The 26,968-nt window shown below is 32.3% G+C and overlaps 4 protein-coding genes across 10 annotated transcripts; 2 read left to right on the plus strand and 2 right to left on the minus strand.

The window, feature by feature from the left end:
* Positions 1–80: 80 nt before the first annotated feature.
* Positions 81–3,400, minus strand: LOC114166461 (aquaporin NIP6-1-like). Its single transcript, XM_028051197.2, has 6 exons — positions 3,078–3,400; positions 2,740–2,989; positions 2,403–2,627; positions 2,110–2,304; positions 1,003–1,064; positions 81–547 (listed from the first exon to the last, which is right to left on the minus strand). Exons 2-6 carry the CDS (start codon positions 2,965–2,967, stop codon positions 337–339), a joined length of 921 nt encoding a protein of 306 aa, XP_027906998.1. The 5' UTR covers positions 2,968–2,989; positions 3,078–3,400; the 3' UTR covers positions 81–336.
* Positions 3,401–5,249: 1,849 nt separating this feature from the next.
* On the plus strand, positions 5,250–9,559 carry FDM1 (XH/XS domain-containing protein). 2 transcript variants are annotated; one of them, XM_028051932.2, is made up of 8 exons: positions 5,250–5,468; positions 5,693–6,585; positions 6,746–6,927; positions 7,485–7,574; positions 7,683–7,970; positions 8,442–8,657; positions 8,864–9,101; positions 9,324–9,559. In XM_028051932.2, exons 2-7 carry the CDS (start codon positions 5,700–5,702, stop codon positions 9,092–9,094), a joined length of 1,893 nt encoding a protein of 630 aa, XP_027907733.1. In that variant the 5' UTR covers positions 5,250–5,468; positions 5,693–5,699; the 3' UTR covers positions 9,095–9,101; positions 9,324–9,559. The 2 variants fall into 2 exon arrangements, with proteins under 2 accessions (XP_027907733.1, XP_027907732.1); XM_028051931.2 differs by having other exon boundaries at positions 5,330–5,349.
* A 2,273-nt stretch (positions 9,560–11,832) lies between these two features.
* On the minus strand, positions 11,833–13,287 carry LOC114167193 (putative CCR4-associated factor 1 homolog 6). The gene is made up of 2 exons (XM_028052200.2): positions 13,020–13,287; positions 11,833–12,889 (listed from the first exon to the last, which is right to left on the minus strand). The coding sequence occupies exon 2, from the start codon at positions 12,843–12,845 to the stop codon at positions 12,000–12,002; it is 846 nt and encodes a 281-aa protein (XP_027908001.1). The 5' UTR covers positions 12,846–12,889; positions 13,020–13,287; the 3' UTR covers positions 11,833–11,999.
* Positions 13,288–15,532: 2,245 nt separating this feature from the next.
* Positions 15,533–25,545, plus strand: LOC114167139 (sister chromatid cohesion protein PDS5 homolog D-like). Of its 6 annotated transcripts, none has more exons than XM_085668230.1 (16): positions 17,292–18,170; positions 19,145–19,348; positions 19,465–19,646; positions 19,940–20,066; positions 20,200–20,397; positions 20,772–20,831; positions 20,956–21,628; positions 21,719–21,978; positions 22,077–22,172; positions 22,689–22,784; positions 23,257–23,330; positions 23,455–23,506; positions 24,152–24,232; positions 24,409–24,449; positions 24,990–25,058; positions 25,152–25,545. In XM_085668230.1, the coding sequence occupies exons 1-16, from the start codon at positions 18,039–18,041 to the stop codon at positions 25,192–25,194; spliced, it is 2,388 nt and encodes a 795-aa protein (XP_085524356.1). In that variant the 5' UTR covers positions 17,292–18,038; the 3' UTR covers positions 25,195–25,545. The 6 variants fall into 6 exon arrangements, with proteins under 6 accessions (XP_085524358.1, XP_085524355.1, XP_085524354.1 ...); XM_085668231.1 differs by adding an exon at positions 18,966–18,995 and having other exon boundaries at positions 18,048–18,170; positions 20,956–21,978; XM_085668232.1 differs by lacking the exon at positions 17,292–18,170 and adding an exon at positions 15,533–15,878 and having other exon boundaries at positions 20,956–21,978.
* Positions 25,546–26,968: the final 1,423 nt, after the last annotated feature.

Below are 26,968 nucleotides of genomic sequence, written 5' to 3' on the forward strand. Positions count from 1 at the left end.
CCACTGTTTTTAAACATAGTATCTTAATTTGGATTAATTGTCTGAGAAGTTTAATGTTTTGCTCTTAGTTGAAGGAACCATTAATTCGTGTAAGAAATCCATGATCGTATCGTTAAAGCAACATATGCATGGTACATGTTTGTAGAAAATCCCCACTGATTTTGTTAAAGTCCTGGGAAACTAATTTTACAGAACACGTAGATGCATATCCGAACACAGATCCAACACAGATCCATGTGTACATATATCTATCTAATCTAATATACATGCATGCACCAAACAGTGGTGAATTCTGCTCCAATATCTATAACGGTGCATGAATAATGGTTGATATCATCACCTTCTGAAGCTTCCAACAATGGCAGAAGGTGAATTAGGAGGCTTTGTTGCCTCTTCCTGGGGCAGCTTCACCACAGTGTAGGCACCTGCCCCACACAGAGTTCCAAATATGGGAGCAATGAGATACACCCATATGCCCTTGTAGTTGTTTGCAGCAATGGCTGGACCCAATGTTCTAACAGGGTTCATTGAACTTCCCGTTGCTGGCCTTTAATTAGTCACCACCATAATTATACATGAATAATAATAATTAACCAAATCAACGAATATTTTTCACCCTCTTTTTTCACACTCACGCACACTATTCCATTCCCTCTTATCTCTACTTACCTTCTCTACTTCACTTCAAAAGGGGACCATGTTTTCAAAAAAATTGATTCTCTTCTCACTCACTCTCTGGTTTTAAGAAAAACACTGAAAATAATATCAAACACCTTGGAATAATACCGAACAGATTCTATTTTGGTTCAACCATTTACCAACTTGTGCTATTGCTAAAGCCCTCCCCAGCCACTTTCAATTATGCCAAGAATAATTAAAACCATTAAAAATGTTATATATATTATTATTAATATATTAATCTGCATAATATGAAAATATTGGTGTTCCTAGTTACCCATGTGCTTCTTATATGTTTTTTTTTATTTGAATAATAATATATACCCGGCTATAAGTATGTTGAGCATCACTGTGCCTCCCACTGCTATTCCTGCAAGCTCTCCCGCCTGCATAATATTAACATATCATAATATATATTTTAGGGTTAGCTTTTCTATGTATATGTATGACGTCTCCGTAATATTTTATACACATCCAATAATACAGTTTCTTCAAAAACAGTTTGATTTTTCTATGGCAAGATTCTAAATCCCTAAATGTTGTTAAACATAGTATACCTCACTACAAAATGTAAGTTCTGATTTTGTAACATGTGCTAGAAAACGAACAAAAACTTGTTTTGTTACTATATGTGGCTAGGATAGCCTTTTTTCAGAATTTGGTTTTGAGTGGAAAACAAGAAAATGGAATTTAATTGACCCTCCTTGGAGTTTGCCACTATTTCTATTTACAGCATTGGCACAATGTTTGGCTCAACTATGGAAGTGGAAACTTAGCTATTTGTTGTGAATACGCAAGAATATGAAATCAAATATTGTCTTTGACCCTAATTGCAGGAATTGCAGGAATTACAAATTAACGCTTGAAATATTAAGGGTTTACATATTAATGGACATTACTCTAATTGTGTTAATATACTAACAAGGAAACATTGTCCTCTGTCATTCATGATATTTCAAATGCTTAAACTTCTGATATATTAAAGATCTTGAAGGAACTAATCCAGCAGCATGCAATACACAAAATAAGTTTTAAAAAATATGCATGCAATAATATTATTGTGACAAAAATATTTGTTTTATGGTACATGCACGAGTATATATCATGAGCTTCATGGAGCTTCATGGATCTAGCTAGGGGAGACAACAACGTTAAACTATTGTCATAATATACAATATTTTCATTGACTTGTCTCCTTTTTAAGATTGAAAACATGCATCGATGAATACTAAAATAAAACCAATTCTCAGATCTGACAGAAATATTAAACACACAAGCTGGTATAAAAATAGAGAAACAGACAAAAACGTTTTCATTGTACGTAATTAAGTAAGGTTTTGTCGATCTCAAAACATCGTTTTCATACACTTCTTCAACTGATTCGGTTTAGTTACTTATCAGACTAAGTGGCTGATAGAATAAGATACTCACAGCTCTTGTGTCGGTGGCCACTGCAGTGACAACGAACATGAGAATAAAGCTGACAATGAACTCTGTGGCGAAAGCTTGCCCGTATCCTACAGAAGGGACCGTTACTCCACCGCTCATGAAGGGATGAAAAACCACTTTCAGAGCAAATGCAGCACTCACTGATGCCAAAACCTGTGTACCAATATACACCGGCACCTGCAATTAATGAAACATATCAGACCAAGGAAAAAAAACCAAACAGTTTTTTCATATGAACCAGAGACAACAAATGTTAAGGTTTAGTTTTTAGTTACATTCTTCCATGGAAAGTGCTTTAATGCAGCGAAGGAAATGGTGACGGCGGGGTTGAGATGAGCCCCGGAGATGTGACCGGTGGAGAAAATGATGATCATGACAGCAAGTCCATTTGCCGCAGCACATCCAATCAGAGTCTCTGAGCCATGAGTTTTTTGGTTCACAATAGCAGTGCCTATAGCAGCAAACATGAGAATGAACGTGCCAATAAACTCAGCTCCAACCTGGTTTAATTTCGAACCAACCCAACAACGTTATCATTAACATATATATATAAGGAAAAATGGCTATGAAAAAAAGCTTAACTTAGTGCAATTTTGATGTTTTTATATGTACCTTTTTTGCCAGAGGGATTTGAGGGGCGGGTAAAGAGCAAGAAACTCTAGGCATGGCTCCATCTTCCAAGGTCCATTGTTCAACACTGAAGCATTTGCAACTTCTGAGGAAGGACGATTTCCTTACAACGTTAGGTTTCTCAAACCTGAGGTTGCCATTGCCACCGAAAAGAGGGGCCCCTGGTGTTGCAGGTGTGGAAGGTGCTGATGGGACTTCTTCGCTATCCATTTTTTTCTTCTAAGTAAAGTACCTAAAACAAAGTGCAGGGTAGTAGATAGATAAGACAAGAAAAAACGAAAGAAAAAGAAGAATATAGTGAGAGAGGGAGAGAAAGATACCCTTGAGATTTGTGTTAGTTCTGTCTTTAGATTGAGGTGTGAGGATGCAAAGGTAGAGGTACATATTATATAGGGGGAGTGTAGTTGACCAGAGAATCGAAATGGAAAGAAAGAGAGAAAAGACATGAGTGGTTGAAACTGTGGCAGGTACAAAGGAAAATGCCTTGTAGCTGCTGCTTATGGATGAACCTTCTTCTGCATTCGGGAGAGAGACCCTAAACGTCAGACATCAATCATTTGTTTCCATATATACCATTGAATGTGTTTCTTTCTCTGTTGTTGTATTCCATGGCCATTGCTTCTTGGCCATTCTTTTTCACTCTGTGTCCTCCTGCACTGTCACATATGCATTTGTCTCAGCAATCATCAGGAAATGAATTCAAACTCTGAACAATGTTTCTTGTCTGTACCATAGCACAGTAATTTAACACATGATGCCTTTCTGCGTGCATGTGGTTGGATTGGAGATACTGTTCATGTGGAGCATTCAATAGTTAGGTCAATAAAAAAGTCTTTCCCTCTAACCAGGGAAAAGAAGAACACTTTTACATGGAACGATGACATGTATTTAATAGACATTATATGTTTATTGAAGTTTTCTACAAAAAAATATCTAATAATGTTTATGTAAGTTGTATACTTAAAAAACTAAAGTGCATTGATCACAGAACGAAGCACTTTGAAAAAGTAATAAAAAGAAGAAAGATGAAGAAATGATAGAGATATTATTTTGTTATAGTTTTTTGTTAATATCTTCTTCCACTTTTTTTCTATCGTGTATTTTGTTAGCTAATATTTTTTGCTTGGATTTTAACGTGTTCAAGTGTTCATCCACTTGTATTCAGCAATTTCTTTTATTCAATCATAATGAGAAGTTATCTTTCAAACGTTTTATCAAATATTAACAAGAAAATGCACTACGTATTTTTGTTTTTGGAGATGATGACAAACTCAAAAGTTTATTGTGTGCTTACTGTGGAAGAGTCAATCAATCTAGAAATGTTAGATTCTTAATGTTTGAATAGTTTTTGTTTAGTAAAACATCAAATCGCACTTAGTCTTGTTGGAAAAATAAGAGTGGAAAAAAGACATGTGGTTCTTTCTTTCTAAACCTAATTAACTTCTTTCTACACCTAATTAATTTTTTAATATTAAACATAAATATATTACTTAATAAAAATTACATACTTAAAAAATATAAGTATCTTAATTTTAATTTTTTGTTACCTTAACGATACTAATCAATATATATATATATATATATATATATATATATATATATATATATATATAGTGTGTGAAAGTAATTACAATAAATAATAAGAAAAAAAAGTTTAGAATATAAAATATTTAAAACTAACAAATAATTTTACAAAGATTAAAAGTACACAAAGTCATTTTTACAACAAATAAAAGCGTACGTAAATAAAAGATCGTACGAGTAAACTATATGGTGTGCGGTATACCAAAATTTTTATAAATTATTTAAATTAATTACTTTTATATAATAAGTACTTAAATAATTTAAATATTAAACATGTTTTTGGTTTTTAACTACTATAAAAAAATTTGTAAGCAAAATTATAAAATATCGTATTCCTATATTTTATGAAAGTTATTCTTAATAAATGACAAGACAGTATATTATTATATTCCATTTTGAAACTTAGTTTGTCATTTGAAAAAAGTTCCAATGTATTTAAAAGATGTTTTACCAAACTTGCATAAAATTTAATAAAATAAAACGTAGAACTTAAAATACTTTCTAATTTAATTTAAAGATGAAACATATTTTTATAATAATAATACAGGGAAGAGAAAATTTTTAACCCATATCTTAATTATTATAGACTAAAAATTAATTATTATTTGTGATAGAAAATAGAAAAATATAATATATAACTATATAAATAAATAGTGTAAGTGTACCGATTACAAGGATAAACAAATACTAGAAATAAAAATAAAAATAAATGAGTCATGGGCTAGCCAGCCCGTTTGGTATCCAGAAATAAAAAAGCCCAAATGGCCCATTAATATTCCATAGTCACGGATATTCCACTTTTGCTGACCCTTGCAGTATTCCAAAACTTTTGTCAGGAATCACTCACACACACAGCAGCGTCCACAATTCATTCCACTATATAAGTCATCATCAAACCAATCTACTGCCGTACGATTACTACCCCGAGTCTCCACGTTGACGCATCATTTGGCTTCAAACCAATAACAAAAGAAGGGTCCTCGTAAAACCTATGCAGCGCCAACACAGGTGATAATTTCTCACCTTCAGTAAATTCTATCAATTTCTACCTCTAGGGCTATTAGTTTTTCTTTCGTGGTCTCTGGGATTTCACATTTCACTGTGCCCATCGTCTCACTTTCTTCACTGTAAGTTCAATTTCTTTTGCTCTAATTTCCTTCGTCGTCTAACTCTGTTCCTCTTCCTGAACCGATGGTGCGATTGAGATTTGTGTTTTTTTTGAGTTAGAAATGATACAATTTCTGTTAACGGCTTTTGAGTTTTTATTAGGTTTTTGCTTTGATGCTTACTGAAAAATTTAACAATCAAATCGTGTGCATTGCTTGAACTGATTTTTGGCATTGTTATGTAGAACTTCTATGGACTACAGCTCCGAAGAAGATTCGGATCTAAGTGATTCTGAGATTTATGACTATTCGGAGAAACCTTATGAACTGTTAAGAGCTGGAAAATATAAGGTTAAAAACTTGAATGGAACTCTTAGATGCCCTTACTGTGCTGGGAAGAAAAAACAAGACTACAAATATAAGGATTTGTTGCAACATGCATCTGGTGTTGGTAAGGGTTCTGCTAACAGAAGTGCAAAACAAAAGGCAAATCACCTTGCTCTAGCAAAGTATTTGCAGGTTGATCTAGCTAGTGAAGCAGAGCCAATCCAGAACCCAGCTTTAACCCTAGTTGTTAGTCAACCTTCACAGCAAGAAGATCTTTATTATGTTTGGCCCTGGACTGGCATAATTGTTAACATAAAGGATAATTTGGTTGATTCTACATACTGGATGAAGGAATTTGCTAAATTCAAACCAAGTGATTTCCAAATATTCATGAAAGATGGTGGCATGGCTGCTCAAGGTGTAGTAGTCTTCAATAGTGACTGGAATGGTTTCATAAATGCAAGTGAATTTGAGAAGTCTTTTGAAACAGCACGTCGTGGTAAAAAGGACTGGAGCTCAAACAAGTTAGAAGCTGACTCAAAGATTTATGGATGGGTCGCGCGGGAAGATGATTATAATTGTGAAGGGCCAATAGGGGAATACCTCCGCAGCAAAGGAACATTGAGGACTGTTTCAGATATTGTTCAAGAAGCATCTGAAAGCAGAAATAGTATTGTGACAAACCTGACTAAAGAAATCGAGATAACAAATGAAAACCTTGACAAAATGCAGTCTAAGTTTAATGAGAAGACTATGTCCTTGAGTAGAATGCTTGAGGAGAAAGATAAGCTTCATAATGCTTTTGAAGAAGGTTCGTATACTTTTGATTTATAGCTTCTGGTTTTACCTTCTTGCATGTACAATCCGTGTTTTTGCTATAATGAATTACATTTTTTGCAATTGTGAATGCAGAAGAAAACCAATAACCTTTTAGTTGATAACACTACATAATTGCTTCATTTTGTGGGCAGAAACAAGGAATATGCAGCGTAGAGCACGTAATGAGGTACGACGGATCTTGGATGAGCAAGAAAAATTGAGTAGTGAGTTGGATGAGAAAAAGCGGAAGCTTGATTCTTGGAGCAGGGATCTAAACAAGCGTGAGGTACTAACTGATCAAGAGAGGCAGAAACTTGCGGAGGACAAGAAGAAGGTAATGTGTATTGTACATTCTCTCCTGTAAATAGGTTTATACTATATACATTTTATCAATCACTGTCACTTCAAAACTTTTACCATATTTTTGTCTTTGGTTTGTTACTAATATAAATATTGGTTGCTACTGATTTGACCCAACTAAACTTGTAAATGGTGTAGTTCAATTCAGAATTAAATTGAACTAGTTTAGTTCAGTTTTGTAGAATTACCTAATTTAGCTTAAGTCAGTTTAGTTTTTTTTTCTAAAATTAGCCCTACTTATAGTCTTTGAAAACATTAACATTGATGATTTGCTTTTACAGATTCTTATGTAAGGTGAGTTTGTTTGTGCTTATTTCTATTTTAAAGAAGTGTTTTCTAATATGTAAGTAGATTTCCATTTGTTTTTATGTCTTTGTCTAATCTGCATGTTTTAAAATAAGCAATTTTCTGCTCATTTTATTTAGAAAACCCTATTCACTCCTTAAATAAGTCATTATTTTAAAAATTGCTTTATTAAGAAATACTTATTTTTGGTGTAACCAAACTAGCCAATGATCTCTGTCTTTCTAGAAAGATTTGAGGAATGAATCACTCCTGTTGGCGTCAAAAGAACAGAAGATAGCGGATGAAAATGTCTTAAGGCTTGTTGAAGAGCAGAAGGTTTGTCTTCTATTTACTATTTAGTGTCTTGGTTGTGAGAAGTTTATTATTTATCACATAATTCTTATGCATGTGAATGTGCTATAATGTGAATTTTAAAATTTTCAGAGAGAGAAAGAGGAGGCCTATAACAAGATACTTCTGCTGGAAAAACAGCTTGATGCCAAACAGAAATTGGAAATGGAAATTGAAGAGCTAAAAGGGAAATTGCAAGTGATGAAGCATCTTGGAGATGAAGATGATACAGCTGTTCAGAAAAAGATAAAAGAAATGAATGATGAATTGCAAGAAAAAATAGAGAATTTGGAATGTGTGGAGAGCATGAATCAAACCCTCATTGTAAAGGAACGTCAGAGTAATGATGAACTGCAGGAAGCTCGCAAAGAATTAATAAAAGTATATCATTTACTTTCTCTCTAATAAAAGTCTCTCTGCCTCCTCTTTTATCAACTATATATGGAGATTTACTGTATACAGTTTTCAGTTTGTGTTTTAGGAAAATACTATATGTTGCCGAAGCTGAAGCTATAAAAAAAAATAACGAGGTATATAATTAGCAGATTAGAACCGTGATGTGTAAACCTTAATTCACACATATACATATATCTACCTACCTATCTTTTACTATGCAACCTTGGCCTTAGGTTTATTTGAAGAAAATCATGGTTATATTTCTTCTTTGATTCTTGAACATAATCACTTCAACTAGAAACTGCTTCTGTTCCTTCCTGTGTCCCATCATGCTAATATGTGAACCTGTGAGAATATTCCTTTCAACATTTGTTGGATATAAGAATTTTGATATACTGTTGTTGGATCTTGAGTAGATTGGTAGACTAAATGTTTAGTTTGCTTCTAATGTTTTAGGGATTAGAGGAAATGCTTAATGGTCCTAAAGGTAATATTGGGATCAAGAGAATGGGAGAGCTTGATCAGAAGGTTTTTGTGACTAAATGCAAGGAAAGATTTTCTCTTCAAGAGGCTGGGACCAAAGGGGTCGAGCTTTGCTCTTTGTGGCAGGAAAACGTGAAGAATTCTGCTTGGCATCCATTTAAAGTGATTACGAATGAGGATAAAGCAGAGGTACGAACCACCTTGACATGCTTTCTGTTCATAAGGAAGTTCAGCCTCAATTGTTAGTAGTTAGTTCATTATATAACTGTTTAAATTTTGGACTTGGCTTATCATATGCTAGAAAGTCTTGTGTAATCTATTGTGGAAATACTCTTTTAATACTTCGACAGCAGAGTGTATAATACTGAAAACATAATGAGGTTGCATTTGTGCAGATAATTATAGATGAAGATGATGACAAGTTACGAAGCCTGAAGCAGGAATGGGGAGATGAGATATATTCAGCTGTTGTAACAGCCTTAACAGAAATAAACGAATACAATCCAAGTGGTGGGTATACTGTTGCTGAGCTATGGAACTACAAGGAAAAAAGAAAGGCGACATTGAAAGAAGTTATAACTTACATTGTGGATCGCATCAAGCCACCTAAGCGCAAGAGAGGATAGTCAAAAGGTTAGTGTTTGAGACTGAGTTGAAGTTTGTATGAGCACTTTTATATTTGTATGGTTGAACATCACTGTTTATTGTGAATTATTTTAGATCTAGAACATAAAATGGTGCTGAATGCTAAGAATTAAGTATACCAGTTTTCTAAAAAACAGGTAGAAGAAATTCTGGTATATGCATGCTTCAGTTTAGTTAATGTATCTAAAATTTGAATGAATGTCTTTGCAGGTAGTACAAATGCTGATATATGAACGGGTAGATGGGGAAGTTGCAATGAGCATTTGAATTGTTAAATAGGATAACTTTTCATCAATAAAATCTGACAAAGTTCCCTCAATACTAAAACTATGAATCGATTGAGGTTGTTTATAAAAACTATGAATGCCATGAATGGATTGAGGTTGTTTCCGCTGATTTTATGCCTTGCGGATTAATCAACGTATGCGAAGGTTTTTTTTATGAAATACGTTGATTTAGTTTATAAATAATTCTTTTTAGTTTAGAATAAATTTCATCAATATTCAATTACAGGACTTTCCTCGAGACATACACTATATAGAGAGAATTTTTTAATTACAAATCTTTTTAATTAGATAATTGTATTTTTCAATAAATAAAAATATTTTACTTATTTATTTATTTAATAAAATAAAAAGCTGAATATTTTTTTCTTCATTTTAAAATAACTAATTTTTTTAAAATAGTGACTATAATTTTTTAGTACTACTTTTACAAAGTTATATGTATTTTAAATTGTTATTTTTTATTTTTAATTACTTACTCATAAAAATATTAAAATTATAATAGTTATAAAATTATATATTTTTTAATGTAATAAATATGTGAATACATGTGTTTTTGGTTAGTATTAGTTTTACTCGAGATGTAGAAATGGATATTTATATTGGAAACTAAGGATTATACTTTCTAAAAAATAATGAAAAATATTAATACAAGATTAAAACTCTAATTTAATAGGTATAGTAACGCAATATCACTACTTTATTATTATCTATCTTTTAATTAGTACTGTGCATGCATTACTTTTCCCAAAATATCTCATAAAGCCTAAAATAAGGAGGATACAATAACCTACCTCCATCCTAAAATTCTGCTTCTAATAACATATTGAGTTAAAATTTTTAACAAAAATCTAAATACACCTCTTATGATCAACGTAAAATTTAACATTCATTTTCTCTTTCGAGTTTGTTTCTCTTCATTCAAGTCTCTATGAAAGATAATATAAACTCATTTCCACAATAATTTATGCTAAATCAAAACTAATTCCAAAAGTATCATTTTTCTTCTTCGATTGAGAATATTTATATTTTTTTTTTCTTAATTTTAATGTAGTAAAAATTCCTTTTATTTTCAATGACTTTACAAAACTAAAAAAATCAATCACATTCCATGTGACAACTTTTACAAGAATCACCAAAGCAAAGCAGGGTTTTTTTAAGCTAGCTGTTATGTAGTCAGAAACTGGTGCATTTGGTGAAGTTCGCAAATTGAAACTGTTATCCCAAAACTGGATGATTCTCATCTCATTTTCATGCCTCCAATTTCATTCTCTCTGATCAAAATACGATTCCTCCAATCTCACTTATTTGATTATCTTGAGAACCTCTTTGACAAAACAAGACTAGATCAGGGAAAAGTGCAACATTGCATGAATCTTCTAGTATAATGTTGATACTAACATCCTACTGAGAAAGCAGATTAAAGCACAAATAAGAGGAACACATGGAAACGACATTTCTTGATAATGCTTAAAATCAACTAAACACAGTACCACAAAGAAATGTTAACCACAAGACCAATTGGTCAAAATCACCCTCTTCATATCCAGCTCTTGTTTCTCGGAAGAACAAGTTTCATGTCTTTTCTGCAACAAATGAGAATAGTCTCGGAAGAACAAGATTTTATGCAAATGAAGCTGTAAAAACATGAATGTCCACTTACAAGCCCAATAAACTGCCCGTTTATTATCATGTTGAATTGACACATATGTAAAGTAAAAACAGGGCATAGGTGAAACAAAACAACTTTCCAGGAAAGAAATAATTCCTTCCAAATGATCAAACCACGACATTTGGCCCCAAAATCCTAAACAAACAAAAAAGGGTGAGTCATTAGCAAAGCTATGCGGTAAAATTAATATAAACTGTGGCTTTACCTCACTTGTTATCAGTTGCCATTCTATGTCTGATATACATACACAAATGACATAGTAGGAAGCATATTAATATAACAGCATTGTTTCCTCTCACTTGAAATAAACATAAGCATAAAGGATAACACTTTTGTGGCTAGAAATAGTTCAAAAACCAGTTGATGCCTCTCAATCAACAACTGCCTGACCACATCCTCTGCATGAACATGGCTTCAAATGACAAGAATCATTATATCATTTTGCAATCATGCAATAGAGAAACCAAATTCACTGTCTTAAAAATGTGCATGTATTTGGGGCATTCAGGATGGCTGTTAGCCTGCAAAGTCAAATCAAAAGCACGCATAACACAAAAACAAACCTTAACACATGTCTGGTTTGGCATCACAGGGAATGGACATGCAACAACCCGCGACACTCAGCTTTGCCTCTGCATTATGAGCACGTTTTTGACAGGAAATCCCGTGCCCACTCGAATCCTGAACACTGATCAAAATATGGCTTTGAAAGGGTAACACAAAACCAGAGTTGGACACAAGACGATATAATATGGAGAGGATAAGTAATAACAAAGAGTATTAATAGACACTTAATGCCAAAGGTTTACATTAATAGAGATTGGTATTCCACCAGATATACAGCAGCTCAAACAAAGATCTATCAAAGTTTTAAAGTTGTTTTCTTTTTCTAATTTTTTATTTTTTTATTTATTTTTTGTTTTTTTGTCCTCAATGGGCTCCCTGTCCATTCTCAACACCTAACCCATACAAGACACCAGCATACTTCTCCAACGAGCCACTAAAGAAATTGTCCTTCAATTTCCTGAACGTACATGAAGTGAGCAAACTATCGGAACCAGCCTGGTGGCAAATTCCGACCCTTTCGACCTCCAACAACTCGGCGAGCTTGTTCAAACCGCCGTGAAGGCTGTTGCAGAACTTCATGAGGTGCTTGATGTCGTATACGGTGGGAAAATACATGTTGATCAGATTGAAAAACTCCGCTTGCGTATCGGGCAAATTCTGACACGTCAAGAGCTTCAACAAGTACCCGAAATCGTAACCGCTATGGAAAGTAACCCAATGAACGTTGTCATTCAAAACGATCCCGGAGGACATGAGAAGTTCCCCGAAACGGCGGGCGTCGATGCCGTCCTCGTTGTTCTTCTTGAAATCGATGCCGCTCTGGCGCAAAAGCTCGATGGAATCGTTGGCGAAGACGTCCTCGTTGACGTTGAACTCCCGGAAATTGAATTGCCAGATGCAGCACGTGTGGGAATCGTCGTCGACGTCGGTGGCACACGTGGGAAGGTTGCCGTACTCGTCCGAGAATGTGAGCCCCAATTGGATGAGCTTGAGCATGTCGACGTTGTCCTTTAGGGTTTGGTAATGGTAATCGTAGCTGTTCTTGAAATTCCCCACCGGTCGGAGAACTATCCCCGGAAACTCCGTGTCCATCGCTATGTAAGGGTAATCGTCCACTATTTCGCGAATCAACGCGAATTCCTCTTCCAGATTATCGTTCCACACCTCGCGAATCTGGATCGAATCGCTTTTGGGTAAAATCAGCGGCATTCCTTGCAACCACGACAGCAATTTTATTGCGCTCTTCTTCGGATCTGTTCCATTTCAATTCCATTCAAATTCAGATTAATTACTCAATTTCATTCAATCACCACCAACATCAACAATGAATGAAAAATTGAAAAATTGAAAAATTGAAAAAATTGAAAAAATCATTGTTCTAACCTCGGGTGGGGGAAGTGGGAAGTGAGAGATGAGGATAGAGAAGGAAGAGATTTGTGGGGAAATGAAATCTCTCCCGTTCTAGGGTTTTCTTTTTTGTTTTGATATGAAAAGGGGGCAAAGAAGAAGTGGGCGAAAGAGGAGGAAATCAAATTACTTTGTTACAAATTAGTGGTCCTCTCCTCTCATTGGATTCCTTTTTCTCCCACTTTCCCTTTTCCTTTTATTTTTTCTCATATTAATATAAATATTTTTCTTACTCTTTCTTCTTCTTTCTTTTTGTTTGTTTCGTGGAAACCAATTCTTTCTCATCAATTCATTACAAATTACAACCATTTATCTCTACACTCTCCCACTTCCTCAACTTCTCCCTCTACAATCAAGATATTTCATACCTCATTTCAATGGTTGCAAACGTGTACACGATTCTCCATTTTCCTCACTGTACTTTTAATATCCAATATAAAACACAACCCACACCAAACAAAATCTTAAACAGTTACCAACTCATCACATCCTATCAAATTTTATAAATTAAATATTTAATTTAAAATTTTATAAAGATTACGCGTTAAATATATTTTTCATAGTTAAAATTGAAATTATTATTTCTAACATATTATTTAACATATTTTCATTTTAGTATTAATAGAAGGATAATATTTGAGTTGTTTATATCATTTTGATCTATTTTTTATTTTCATTTCGATATTAGTTTAGTTGAGAACCGCGTTTTAGTTCAGTTAAAAAATGCATTTAAACCGTTTAATAAATTTAATAAAATTTTATTAAAAGACGAATTTACATATTTTTAAAATTAAAAAATTAAATTAATTTAAAGTTTAAAAAATGACGAACGAAATATTTTAACTTATTTTAAAAATGAGAATTTAAATAAAACTTCTAACCATGTTGTTTGAAAAGTCTTTCGATGGTTATTCAAATTAGAGGTAGATAGGATTTTCTAATGAATTTAAAACTATTTCACAAACCCATCACAGGAGTATTTAGTCACTATTCCATAATTGATATGAAAAATGATTTTTTGACTATTAAATTTTGTTAATTTTTTCTTACAATTTTAATTGGTATTTTTTAAGTGGTTTATTATTTTTTTATTTTTTCATTCTCAATATTCTAAAATCAATGAGAAAATGACACTTTATAAGAGAAAGTTGTTAAAAATTTAGTAGTTAAAATATCTTTGTTCAAATAATATTCCTTACCTTTTTACCGACTTAAACTTTAAGGTATCTGCATATAGATTTTTTTTTGGTTTATATTTCATTCTCTTCTCATATTATCTAAGTAAATGAATTTGTTAATTTGTTGTTCTATAGATGATTTGTTACATCTTAATTAATAATTGATAGAATAATTAGGTAAGAAAAATTAGGAAGTTATACGTTTATTATTTTCTTTATTTTAATTTATAAATAAATCTTATATATTTATAACGATGTCTGTGGCTTACTAAATTAATTATAACAATCATAATAAATTGTTAATGAATATCGTTTGCATTATCGAAGAGTTCAATTCACTAAATAAATAAATAAAGTATTTTTTGAAATTATTTTCTTAAAAAAATATTGTTAATAAATATTAGAAACTAAAACAGTAACTTAAAATATTTTACCAAAACTAATCTAAAATTCATACGTTTTATATAAACTAAAATCAATTATTCAAATTTTATAAGAATAAAATTAATAATAATGTTAATAAACTAAAAACATATTTATCATCTTTTATTTATATATGAATAATCTTGTTTTCTCATTATCTGTCAAATAAACTACTGTAAAAGAAAATTTATAATTTACTTTTTGCACATTTTTATTATTTTAAAAAATATCAAACTAGCACCACTGCTCCATATATATATTTGTATAGTTTTTTAAATTATGAAATATTTATGTAAAATTTAAAAAATTTTGATGAATTTTTTATTATACATACATCCAGAATATTATAAAAACCTTTTTATTATATAATAATAACTTATTATTATATTTTATTATATTCTCATGCTATGAAATGGATAAGATATTTACAGTTAATATTTTATGATTCAATAACTTTATTATCATATTTTATTATATCTTCAAATATGATATAATAATTTATTATTTATAATCTTTAATAAATTATGATATAAAAATTGATTATCTAGCATTGTGGTATAATACTTGGTTATTAATAACTGAATCTGTTTAAATACATCAGTTTATCCGTAACATAAAAATACGATGGAATTATTAGATTATAGGATATAGACGATTATAATCCAGAAAACTTATTATAAATACTCAGTATTCGATGCTGAATCATACTCTCTCCAATTTGAGATTAGGTTTGATTTCTCATTCTCTCTAAATATTGTGCAGTGCTTTGTTCATAATAGGATTTGGCCTGATTTTGATTTGCTTCTCTGTGTAGTGATTCTTACAAATCTGTTATTGTAGCAACCATCCGCTGAAGCAATTCAATAGGATTTGACCTGATTCTAATTTGGTTTGTTTCGCAGCGATTCTTACAGAAACCAGTCAGAAACGATAATGAAGTCTGTCCAAGATTATGACAGAGAGTTGGATCGCATGAGGAGGATGGTAGATAGGGAGAGGGAAGAGGAAGAACCGATAATGAAGTCGTGATTCGAAGATTATGGTAGAGGGTTGGAACTCTTGGGAGATTTTGTTAGAGTGTTGGTTTGCATAATGAAGGTGGTAGAAATGGTAGATAGGGTGAGGGAGCGCAAGAGGGAAGAGGAAGAGGCAAAGGCAGAGGCAGAGGCAGAGGCTAACGCCAGAGAGCGCGCAGAGAAGTACGGGGGAGTCACTAGATTTTTTATGGGAGCAGGTAAATATTTACGCGGGGAGTTTTAAGCTCTGATTTTGAAATTTTTAATATAAGATTTTCAATATTTAGGTTTTATTATTTAATAAAATTTAATTGCTTATCAGATTTTCCTAAAATTCATTTTAAAAATTATATGTTAATATGCGTAGCCTAAAGTTTCATTTTATAAACTGTGTGTGTCTATATTGCTAGGTGCATTTTTAAATTATTATATAGGTGCATTAGAAAACACTTACATTTACGAATATATTATCAAATCAAATTTTTACGGGAGGTGCTTCGGTTATTCTTGTCTTTTATTTTAGGTTTAAATAAGTATTTTGTTCTTTCGGTTTCAATTAAATTTAATCATTTATTTTTATAAATGTGTAGATTTAGTCATTTAAATTAAATTTTGTTAAGATTATTTGACAATTTAAGCACATCTCATTGTTTATACTGTTTGACACATTTTTACTTCAATATTAACTCAAATATTATCATAAAACACATTTAAAATATCAAATAGACTTAACAAAATTTGATTAGAGAAACTAAATTTACACATTTTTGTTTAAGATGAATAACTAAATTGTTAAAGGAATTAAATCCAAATTTCAATCGGTCAAATGTTGTTTCGTGAATAAATCCTTGTATATAGGCTCAAGCTCTTATTATTCAGGTGTTATAGGTTCCTATTATTTAGGCATTTTATTAGTCTCGTAATGGATATGTTACATTTTTTATTGGCAATATGTTACTTGTATTGGCTATATTAACAACCTATTTTGAAGCAATAAAGCATCGACACAATTTCTTATAATATCTCTCAGAGTAATATGGGTACACAAAAACATGGTTATGATAAGTTGTTAGCAATTGATTAATCATAAACCCAAAAATATTCATAATTCTATGAAATTTTGAAACGAGATACCAAAACGAGAAAATGGTAAATAAATTGCATGAAATTATGGAAAACCTAAAATAGTTTAAGGAAGAAGACTGCAACGGAGATGCAACACTACCATTACCCGTCTCATCTTCACCGTTTTAAACAAGTTGTTTATATGTGTGACAATAAAAAATTTCAATTTCACGTTAGAGACTAAAATTATATTTAATCATATTTTATATTATGTTCATATACAATAAGAAACTCTTAAAAAACTTTTAAATTATAAATAAGTTATTCAGAATTTTGAAAAACTATACAAATATATATATATATATATATATATATATATTTTTTTTTTTTGAATATTTACGCTAATTCTTTACCTTTTAAACAATAAAAATAGTAAATTATGAATTTTCTTTTATAATAATATTAATTAATTATTTTATTTGGAAGACTATGACAAAACTAAAACTAGATTACTCATATATCTATATAAAAGACGATAAAAGTTTCACACATAAGCATTTCACACGTTTAAAAGTAGTGAAAATGCACAATTGTAATGCAAAGAAAAAACATACACACAAAAGATATCTTGTTCCTTATATTCTATTCACGAAGTTCCTTTTAAACTGTTGTTCACATTCTATTTATGGACTTGTTAAATTGTGATGTTAATATCGGATTGTTATTTATTGTTGTGTGTGATAATGATATAGCTGCATGTGATAGACATTCTCCAATCGTTTTGTGAGATAATAGGAATGCAAAATTTTGATTTAATTAAATCCGCCCCAGTAACAGTGTATTCGGGAATAGTGATGGCATTGAATCTGATACCCTGTAACACTTCAAGTTTAATGAGAAAATGGTATAATGGTAATTGCAGCAAAGTAATTACCCAAACTCAGTTCATGAGCACTGTTTTCAATGCTCAAAAACAAGCTTAAAGTGCTAATGGGGAAGAAAAGAAATGACCCTTTTAAAGGATTTCTTTTTCCTTTTTCTTTAAAGTAACCATAGGAAAAAACAAAAGTAATCTTAGAACTGTGTATGGGTGTTTTCAAGCGCACCCAGATAGAAACTGAATGAGAAGTGAAACTGTAGAATCATTGGTGGATGGATTGTGGAGGTGATCATATGTGTGTGTTTGCATGTGCACGTGCAACACATACCTCAAATCCCTGAATTCACAAAAAACAAATTTTGAGATATTTGCAGTGACCTCACAGTTAGGGTTATAAAGTATAAAGTTCTGATTTGATTGTGCGTTCTAGTGAATGTGCAAACATTCTGACCTGAAAATGGCCTCTCCTGATGAGACTGAGAGGAGTGTGGCAAAAAAACTCAGACATTTGGGGAGGAAGCTCCTCAAGGGCTCTTCACTTCACAAGCTTCTGCAGCTGCTTCATGTAATGATCTTTCATCTGTTTTTTTACATGCATGTATTTCTATCTCTCTGCTGAATTTTTGTGCCTTGAGTTCCACTGTCTTCTGAAATTGATCATGAATTTCTAGCAGTTGGACCATCATTGTTCAACAGATCTTTTGCTGCTGCCTTTAGTTCCTGTGTTCGGTGCTGCAGATATTTGTTTATGTTGATGTTTGGTATTTCTGACCTCAATGTATTTGGACGCCCAAGTTTTGGAAATTAATCAAAGAGATTCTGTATTTGAAAAGTTATTGTTGTGATTATTCTCATGATCTAACATGTCTTCCATTGCCCCTACATCATTCAAGTTTTCATTTTTCTTGAATTTTCTGACTTTGAGTCTCTTTGGGTCTGTGTGACTTCAAACCCCTATAAAATTCTTGCACTGAACAGTGAATGCAACACACTTCCAAACTACATATCTGAACCATAAAATCCCATTTACCCACCATCGGTATGCGAAGGAATTGGACAGCTTTCCTTCAGATGTTTTCTCTTACTATTTTGTTGTTTACATTTTTTCCATTTTTCATTGAACTATGGAGTTTAATGCTCTCTGTCTATTTGATGTTATAACTCAGGCCCTTTTGAATTTCTTGTATGGTTGCTACAGTTAGTCAGATGAACTCACCACTTTCTTGAATTTGATCACGAGTTTTATTATAATGCTTGTTGATTAGATGCAAAAACAAATCTTATTTTGTTATTTGACCTGTGCTCACAAATTGTGAACTAAAATATGGATATTTAGAACGAGTTTTGTTTATTCCATCAGATCAGTTGAAAAGATGAAGTGGAATATCAGGTTTGATGCTTCTCAATTAACAACATAGGGAGTTATCGCCATGTATTTCAGTTTTTCTTATGAATTTTGGAACAAAGTTTAACAGCATTGTTACAACAGGCTTTCTAAGCTTGATTGAACTTTGACTATTTTGGTTTTCTTACTTTTAGAAATTGGAGCTTGTATTATCAACCCTGGATCAAGAACCAACTAAGCTAGTTCAAGAATCACTTGTACCTTGCATGAAGGCATTGATTTCAGATGAACTTTTGAGGCACACAGATGAGGATGCTAAGATTCTAGTTATATCTTGCATCTCTGAGATTGCAAGAATCACAGCGCCAGATGCCCCTTATGATGATGAACAAATGAAGGCACCAATTTTAGTTTGATTTTTCTTTATTAAATAGTTCAATTTGTTAATGATTTTTTATAAACATAAATTTTCTTGTTCAAATTATAATATAGCATTTCATTTCTTGGTGAGCAGGAAATCTTCAAGCTCACTGTGGCATCTTTTGAGAAGTTGTCTCACATATCCGGCCGTGCCTATGAAAAAGTGCTTACCATACTTGAGAATGTCAATAAGGTCAGATTATGCTTGGTCATGCTGGACCTTGAGTGTAATGACCTGGTTATTGAAATGTTTCAGCATTTCTTGAGATTTATAAGGTTAGAGCTTGACAATATGTCTTTTATCTGCTTCTTCCTGTTCTGAACTTTTATATGTTTCATTATTTCTAATTGCTTATTTAGCAAATGAACATAGCCTGTTATTGGATATTTGAGATGTGTTGAACACTGGTCATAGATAAACATTGGAAGTTGTTTTACATTAGTAAAGGCTGATGAAAAGGCAGATTGCTTGTTACATAAACAAAAGTTGGTTACCTTTTCCTTTTTTACTTTTACGTTTTCATTAACTTCTAGAATTATTATTCACTAATGTTTTTGTCAATTTAAAGGTCAAACCATCCCTGTAATGCATTTCATTCAATGGAATCAATAATGACTCTGGTTTTACAAGAAAGTGAACAAATTTCCCCAGATCTTCTTAGACCTCTGTTGGATAGTGTAGGGAATGAAAATCAGGTAACATACTTTGCCGTATATCTATTTCTTGTATTCTTTTCTTTTTCTTTATTTTATTCATATGGTAATTTGATTTCATGTCTTTTTTTTTTTTTGTGTAACTTAGTCAATCTGATTTTATTTTTTTTCCCAGACTGTTTCACCTATGTCTTGGACATTGGGGGAGAAAGTAATCAGAAACTGTACTGCTAAGCTCAAGCCTTATCTCGTGAAGGCAGTGGAGCTCTCAGGCAGAGCATTAAATGAGTATGCACAGATAGTAACTGATATTTGCCAGAATGAATCTGAATCCCCTCCATGTGATGGTTCAAATGTTTCTAAGAAGACAGTGGTTCGTTTTACTTGCAATACTCTATCAGATAAACTGTTATAGTGTTAATTTGGCTTCATATTGGAAACCATGGAAGAAATTTAGCTGATGTATGCAAGTTCTCTAGAATCTTGCTGTGGCTGTTGTTTCACTAGTATGTTTTCTAAAAGAATCACCTAAAACCAATTCTTTATGAGAAATCAAATGGTGCTCAATGCTTTGTAAAAGAAAAAACTACTGAAAAAGAGCATTTAACAATAGGAATAAGAAATTAGGTAATGGGAAATTGCAAAACAAAATCAGTTTTTTTTTCCAGGAAAGAAGGTTGGGGGTTGTTGCTTGATTTTGTCGGAGTTAGGTTCATGTTAGGATTGGTTGTGTTTGCAATGCTTCAGGTTCAGGAAGCTGAGAACAAGCTTAATGTTCCTAAAGATGCAAAGGAGCAACCACATGATGTAAGTTATATTCTACTCTTCTCAATTAGTTATTTTTATTTTTTAAATTTTTTTGCAAGGCTTGCTTCGTTAAAGCACCAGTCAATATTAGTGCAGTATTAAACTTTAACTCATTCTTAATTAGGAAACCAAGGGTCATGAACCTGATGTTACTGGTAAAAGAGATGTCCAAAATTTGGATGATACAAAGTCAAACAGAAGGGCCATTCTGGATGGTAAAGTTATTAAAAAAACTGGTTCAAAAAGGAGATCATGTTATGAAATTTCCAAGAACTCTAAAAAAGGGAGTGCAAAAGACAAGTTGGAAACTGAAAATTTAGAGTCTTGTCAGGAACCAAAATCAGAAACTCAGCTAAATACTGTGTCAAGGAAGAGGGGCCGTAAGCCTAATTCTCTGATGAATGCAGAAGAAGGCTATGATCACTCGTGGATTTGTCGGGAAACTGAAGTGGGAAAATCAACACTGTCCAGAAAGACTCGTCGTGATTCCAAGTCTCCTTTTCAATCTTTTGAAAAACCTACTTCCAGAAAAGATAAGCTGCATCGAAAGCCTAAAACTGTAAGTGAAACTCTAGTTCATAAGCCGAAAAGTGAGGACATAGCAAAAACTGCCAAACTCAGAAGGACTCACAATATTAGCAATGATTTTCCCCCTGATGATACAAGTAAAGGTTGTGAAGCTTTAACTTCTAAGCCTAAAGCTGATGATAATGCTGATGCTTCTCCTTCAACAAATAATAATATTTCTGATGGATGTCACATCAAACGAGGTCGGAGAAGGAAATTAAATAGCACGGGTAATCAAGGTGTTCATTCCAATTCTGTGTTAATGTTAAAAGACAACTTGAATCCTCTGTCTGAGAAGATTTCTTTGGATTCCCCAACAGTTAGGTTGGAAAAGGAATCTGAAACAAGGAATATCTCTGAACAAAAACCCATTAGGAAAATCAAATTTTCCTTAAGGCTTGATGGAAAACTTGTCATGGGTCCGGAATCAGCTGCTAATGAGGGGAAGCACAAGTCATCTATGAATGATGAGCCAGCAAGTATTAAAGAGGGCAGATTCTCAACTCAAACAAATGTCAAGAAAAGGAGGAGGCTTGATGCTACTCCTAATGAGGGCTTCAACAAATTATCAGTCGTGGAGGTATAGTTAGTATTTTTCTACAATCCCGCAGTGCAACACATAATATATTAGTAAACCTCACATATTGTGTTCTAAGGTTGATATCTCCACCTTTTCAGGATCTGACTGCAGAATCTGCAAGTAAAACATTAAATAGTGTCAAGAAAACACCACAAACAAGGCTGAGGAGAAGACACAGTAATGTGAGTGCTGAGGTATGCATTTGAAATTCATTGTGGAGTTGGTAAAATTTCTGTTTTTTCCAATAACACAACATGAGATTTTCCGTTTCTTTAACTTTGTTATGTCTCAATATTCTTTTTTGTTTCAATCTGGAAGGTCTTTAATGCCTGATACACTCTGAGATTATGTACTAATTATGCTAACCAAATGACAGTATATTACTTTCCTATTGCTGCTTTGGCTTTGTAATTGAAAATTTATCTGATCATCTTTTTCTCTCACTGTGCATATATGTGCATGTGTTTGGCCATCGTTCAGTGTAGATATTGTACCCTACTGCACAGCAATAGTGGTCTAAATAAATATTTCACTTAACATTAGGCTTTTGATGGGGTGGTTTTAGGGTTTAGAGTTTAGGGTTTAGGGTTTAACAAATTATCAGTCGTGGAAGTATAGTTAGTATCTTTCTACAATCCCGCAGTGCAACACATAATATATTAGTAAACCTCACATATTGTGTTCTAAGGTTGATATCTCCACCTTTTCAGGATCTGACTGCAGAATCTGCAAGTAAAACATTAAATAGTGTCAAGAAAACACCACAAACAAGGCTGAGGAGAAGACACAGTAATGTGAGTGCTGAGGTATGCATTTGAAATTCATTGTGGAGTTGGTAAAATTTCTGTTTTTTCCAATAACACAACATGAGATTTTCCGTTTCTTTAACTTTGTTATGTCTCAATATTCTTTTTTGTTTCAATCTGGAAGGTATTTAATGTCTGATACACTCTGAGATTATGTACTAATTATGCTAACCAAATGACAGTATATTACTTTCCTATTGCTGCTTTGGCTTTGTAATTGAAAATTTATCTGATCATCTTTTTCTCTCACTGTGCATATATGTGCATGTGTTTGGCCATCGTTCAGTGTAGATATTGTACCCTACTGCACAGCAATAGTGGTCTAAATAAATATTTCACTTAACATTAGGCTTTTGATGGGGTGGTTTTAGGTAGATTTTTGTTATCAAATGTTTGTTTGGTGGAAATTTCCCCTTTATTAATTTTCTTCCTCTCAATAAATTATCATTTGCTGTACCTCTTTTTTCTTCAGGCATCTGAATGTCTTTACAAGGATAACTCATTGGTCGGTACTAGAATCAAGGTTTGGTGGCCAAAAGATAAAACGTGAGTTGTTATATAAGATCTTCCCTAAGCATACTAAATATTTAAGCCTATTTCATGTGTGCGTGCTATTGTTGCTTACTTTATTTTTTTCAGTAATTTTTGTTTGTTTAATTCTTCACTATAGGTTTTATGAAGGTGTTATCGAATCTTATGATCCTACCAAAGGAAAGCACAAGGTGAGATGTTAGTTACTAATGCTAATCTTTATGCTTTTTGTCTCTAGAATTCGCTAATGAATCTTTGCCTATGTGTGCTTTATATATTGCCACTTATTTGAAATGCATTATGTATGCTATTCTTTATCACAAAATCATGTTACATGCTGATTGAAGATATTTCAGTCCTTGTTTTCAACTAAATGTTTTTACTATTAACTACAAAATGCTTCTTTGTTTTCACTTTCTTGTTTCAAAAGATTTGTATAGGAAATAAAAATAGTGAACATTTTGTCAAACACAATGCATCCTCATATTTCCTTTTGATGGTTTTCCAAATTTAGTTCTGATTTTCTATGGTAGATGTAAATAAAGAGCTTGAATTTAAAACTTCAGGCTACTGAACTGTGACACTTACCTCCTTACCAGACCAAAGCAAAATGTATTGAATCTATTAATCTTTTAATCAAATAATCATACAATCTCTTTTTTTCACTCTTCTCGTGCACAATTATTCAATACAAAAGTGATAATTGAAATTCACTTATTGATTATGAAACAAGGATGAAATGTGAATTAGACTTACACTTCTGAACACGAAAAGCTTAAACCATTGAATGAGTTTGATAGTTATATTTGTTAACACTGTGAAATTCTTTTTAATAGATTTTGTATGCTGATGGTGATGTTGAAGTGTTGAACCTCAAAACACAGAAATGGAAAGTAGTTGACGATTTGGTAGACAAGGTGAGCAAAAACTCTGATGCTCATTAGTTACTTTGTGTGTTGCTGATGTTGTTTCATAGATAAGGTGAATAAAGATGAAATCTTTGACATTTATTTAATCATCGTGTGCATGTGTGTGCATAAATACGATATCATTTCATAAATTTAATTCGAGCATGCTGATATTCTGCCATCAGGAAGGGCTTACACTTCAGAGGCTCGCAGAAGCATCAGACATGTAAGTATAATTTAATCTGCAGAACATTAATATTACTGGTATTATACTCTTTTCTTCCTTTCTAAGAACCGAGAGGAAACCTTGATTAATGTTGATTCTACACATGAGCACTGTCCCATTGTGATGCAAACACTTCCTTGGGATTGGACCTTTATCAATTATGTATAAAAAACAAAAGGGTCTCTCTTGTTTTCTCCAAATCTTTTACCTTCATCAAACAATGAATACTTCTAGTATATTCCTTTAGTCCGACATAACACTAAATTCGTTGTTGAGCAAAACTCACTTTGATGATATCTACATCTGCAAGCCCACTATAAGGTTTGTATTTTAATTTTTTTAAATCCCTTGAAATTATATATTTTCTATACTGTAGTAAAGACAAGTTTATCTTGAATTTCATACCAATAACTGGCCTTTTATCTTATTTATATATGCTTGTTAAGTTGGTGTCATCAATTAAGTTCTACACAGTTATTTTGCTGCAACTGCTTGTCTGATATAGAATGCTTATACTGTTAAGTTATTTGTAATATACAGAGCAGAAAAAGGCAAGGAAAAAACAGAACTGGTGTCGGGCAAATCTGTAACTATCAAATCTCAATCCAGGTTAGTGCAAAAACCTGAATCTGTGAAACATGCACATGCTCATGCAGTTGACAAATCTGGTTTGGGTGATGATTCACTTGTAATTGTTAGCAGAAAAGACTCTAAGAAGCTTAAAAACCAGAAGAGGAACCGCTGATTCTGTCAAAATGGAGAAGGTTGTGCAAGGTTACCAGCTATGGGCCTCAATGCAGTGTTACTAGTTGGCTCTAAAGCTTTGTAACTTTTGCTTACCCTGTTATAAGTTTAGTATGTTTTGTTTCATAGTTAAACTTAGTCTTTAGAATGGTTTGATATGTTATGGTGTCTGAGACTGTTTACTTCAGAAGGGTTTTTTCACACCATTTTCAAAACCTGGTTATATATATGTAAATTGTGTCATGTATTTGTGTTAGAAATTAGAATAGAAGGGTTTGTGTTGTGTCATTTCTGTTGATGGCAAAACTTGTATTTTTGGAATAGCAGAGGAAATGATTTTTCTTTTCAGGTCTCTCAAACTTACCTAACATATCTGGTCCATTGCATGCAGAATTGGACATAGGAAAGTATTGTTTATGATGATTTCATCTTTGAATTTGAAAGTTGGCTTGAGAAACATAAGAAACAAGAACAACACAAAAGTCTAAATTTCTGTGGAAGATGAAACATATAATGTTCTGCTACAGTTATACTAAGCCTCTCTATGTCAAAAACTATATTAATTGTCTTCATTCACTGTAGTGGTTGTTGTCATCACAACAGTGTAAATTTCTGTATTAGGTTAATATTTATGTTTTTCAAACATCATAGAAATACAAAACATAAAGGCTGTGATGTGATTTAACTAGTATTATTTGATTGTACTTGTTTTGTCCTGCAGTATGTAACCTACACGTCTTAAATATTTTGCCAAAGTTAGATGCATCCAAAATTATTACATGATTGTTCTATTAGCAAGTTTTTTGAAAACTGTGTTTTCCGAAGACAAACGTGGTGCTTGAACCCCGAAATACAAATATATGTATGTTAACACTAATAGACATACAAATAAAATATTTTAATGCTCTCTTTTTAATTATTGCATTATTAAAATTAAAAAATTTATAACAAAAGGAAAAGAAAATTATTAAACTTTCGTTTATGTGAAATTATTACTTTAGATAAAAAAAATTAAATATATTTATAGTTCTTCAACTTTGGATGTGAAATTAAAATTTGTTCATGTTTCAAAACTATAATATATTTTTGTTCTAAATTTAAAAAATAATAGGTATAGTTTTTTTAACTCACAAGATGGAAGATGTAATAAACAGTTCAAACATGGTCTGACGCTGTTTCTCATTTAAAAAAAAAAAAAAACTAGGTTGGATAAAAAATACTATATTTTTTCATTTGATAATCAAATTAAATAAAAACTTTTAACAATGACAAATTTTAATTTGATGTTAAAATTTAGAAAAAAACATAATAAAAAAAAGAAGAAAAACTCTCTCATATAAGTGACTATCACGGTATCAGAAGCGTCAACTAACGTGTGCAATTGCACTAAAGAAAAGGATTCTAGAAAACAAATTTTATACTGCATTTTGCTAAATTAGAAACAACGACATTAAATTGCAGCATCACAGAGTCAAAAGGAAGAAAAGTAGTTCTCACCAAACTTTTTGAAAACGACACAGTTTCTCCATTTTCCCATGCTGTTTCCTCACTATTCCAAAAGGTTGGAATTTGGAAGTAAATGGTTTGATTGGGGTTGTTGCTGAGGCTTGATTTTGAGCCATTTGTCCATACTCTTATATTCTTGACTTTGACTATACTATCTATCAATGTCTTTCACTCACCAACTCCAAGCACTAGCTAGCACCATATTTTGCTTTTTCCACTTAACTACAAAACGACCCATGCACTATGATTCTGTTCCCACATCTCTCGTT

The sequence above is a fragment of the Vigna unguiculata genome, chromosome 10 (assembly GCF_037176805.1).
Source record: "Vigna unguiculata cultivar grain cowpea cultivar isolate G323 ecotype 2 chromosome 10, ASM3717680v1, whole genome shotgun sequence".
NCBI classification, from domain to species: Eukaryota; Viridiplantae; Streptophyta; class Magnoliopsida; order Fabales; family Fabaceae; genus Vigna; species Vigna unguiculata.

Excerpts from the sequence above, each read along its gene's own strand:
- LOC114167193 (XM_028052200.2), bottom strand. The coding sequence starts at position 12,845 with ATGCCGCTGATTTTACCCAAAAGCGATTCGATCCAGATTCGCGAGGTG.
- LOC114166461 (XM_028051197.2), bottom strand. The coding sequence starts at position 2,967 with ATGGATAGCGAAGAAGTCCCATCAGCACCTTCCACACCTGCAACACCA. Across the intron at positions 1,065-2,109 it reads TGGCCACCGACACAAGAGCT|GCGGGAGAGCTTGCAGGAAT; the intron begins GTGAGTATCTTA and ends AATATTATGCAG. Across the intron at positions 548-1,002 it reads CTCAACATACTTATAGCCGG|GCCAGCAACGGGAAGTTCAA; the intron begins GTATATATTATT and ends GACTAATTAAAG.
- FDM1 (XM_028051931.2), top strand. Across the intron at positions 7,971-8,441 it reads CTCGCAAAGAATTAATAAAA|GGATTAGAGGAAATGCTTAA; the intron begins GTATATCATTTA and ends CTAATGTTTTAG. Across the intron at positions 8,658-8,863 it reads CGAATGAGGATAAAGCAGAG|ATAATTATAGATGAAGATGA; the intron begins GTACGAACCACC and ends GCATTTGTGCAG.
- LOC114167139 (XM_085668227.1), top strand. The coding sequence starts at position 18,039 with ATGTGCAAACATTCTGACCTGAAAATGGCCTCTCCTGATGAGACTGAG. Across the intron at positions 20,067-20,199 it reads GTGTAGGGAATGAAAATCAG|ACTGTTTCACCTATGTCTTG; the intron begins GTAACATACTTT and ends TTTTTTTCCCAG. Across the intron at positions 22,173-22,688 it reads ACAGTAATGTGAGTGCTGAG|GATCTGACTGCAGAATCTGC; the intron begins GTATGCATTTGA and ends CCACCTTTTCAG.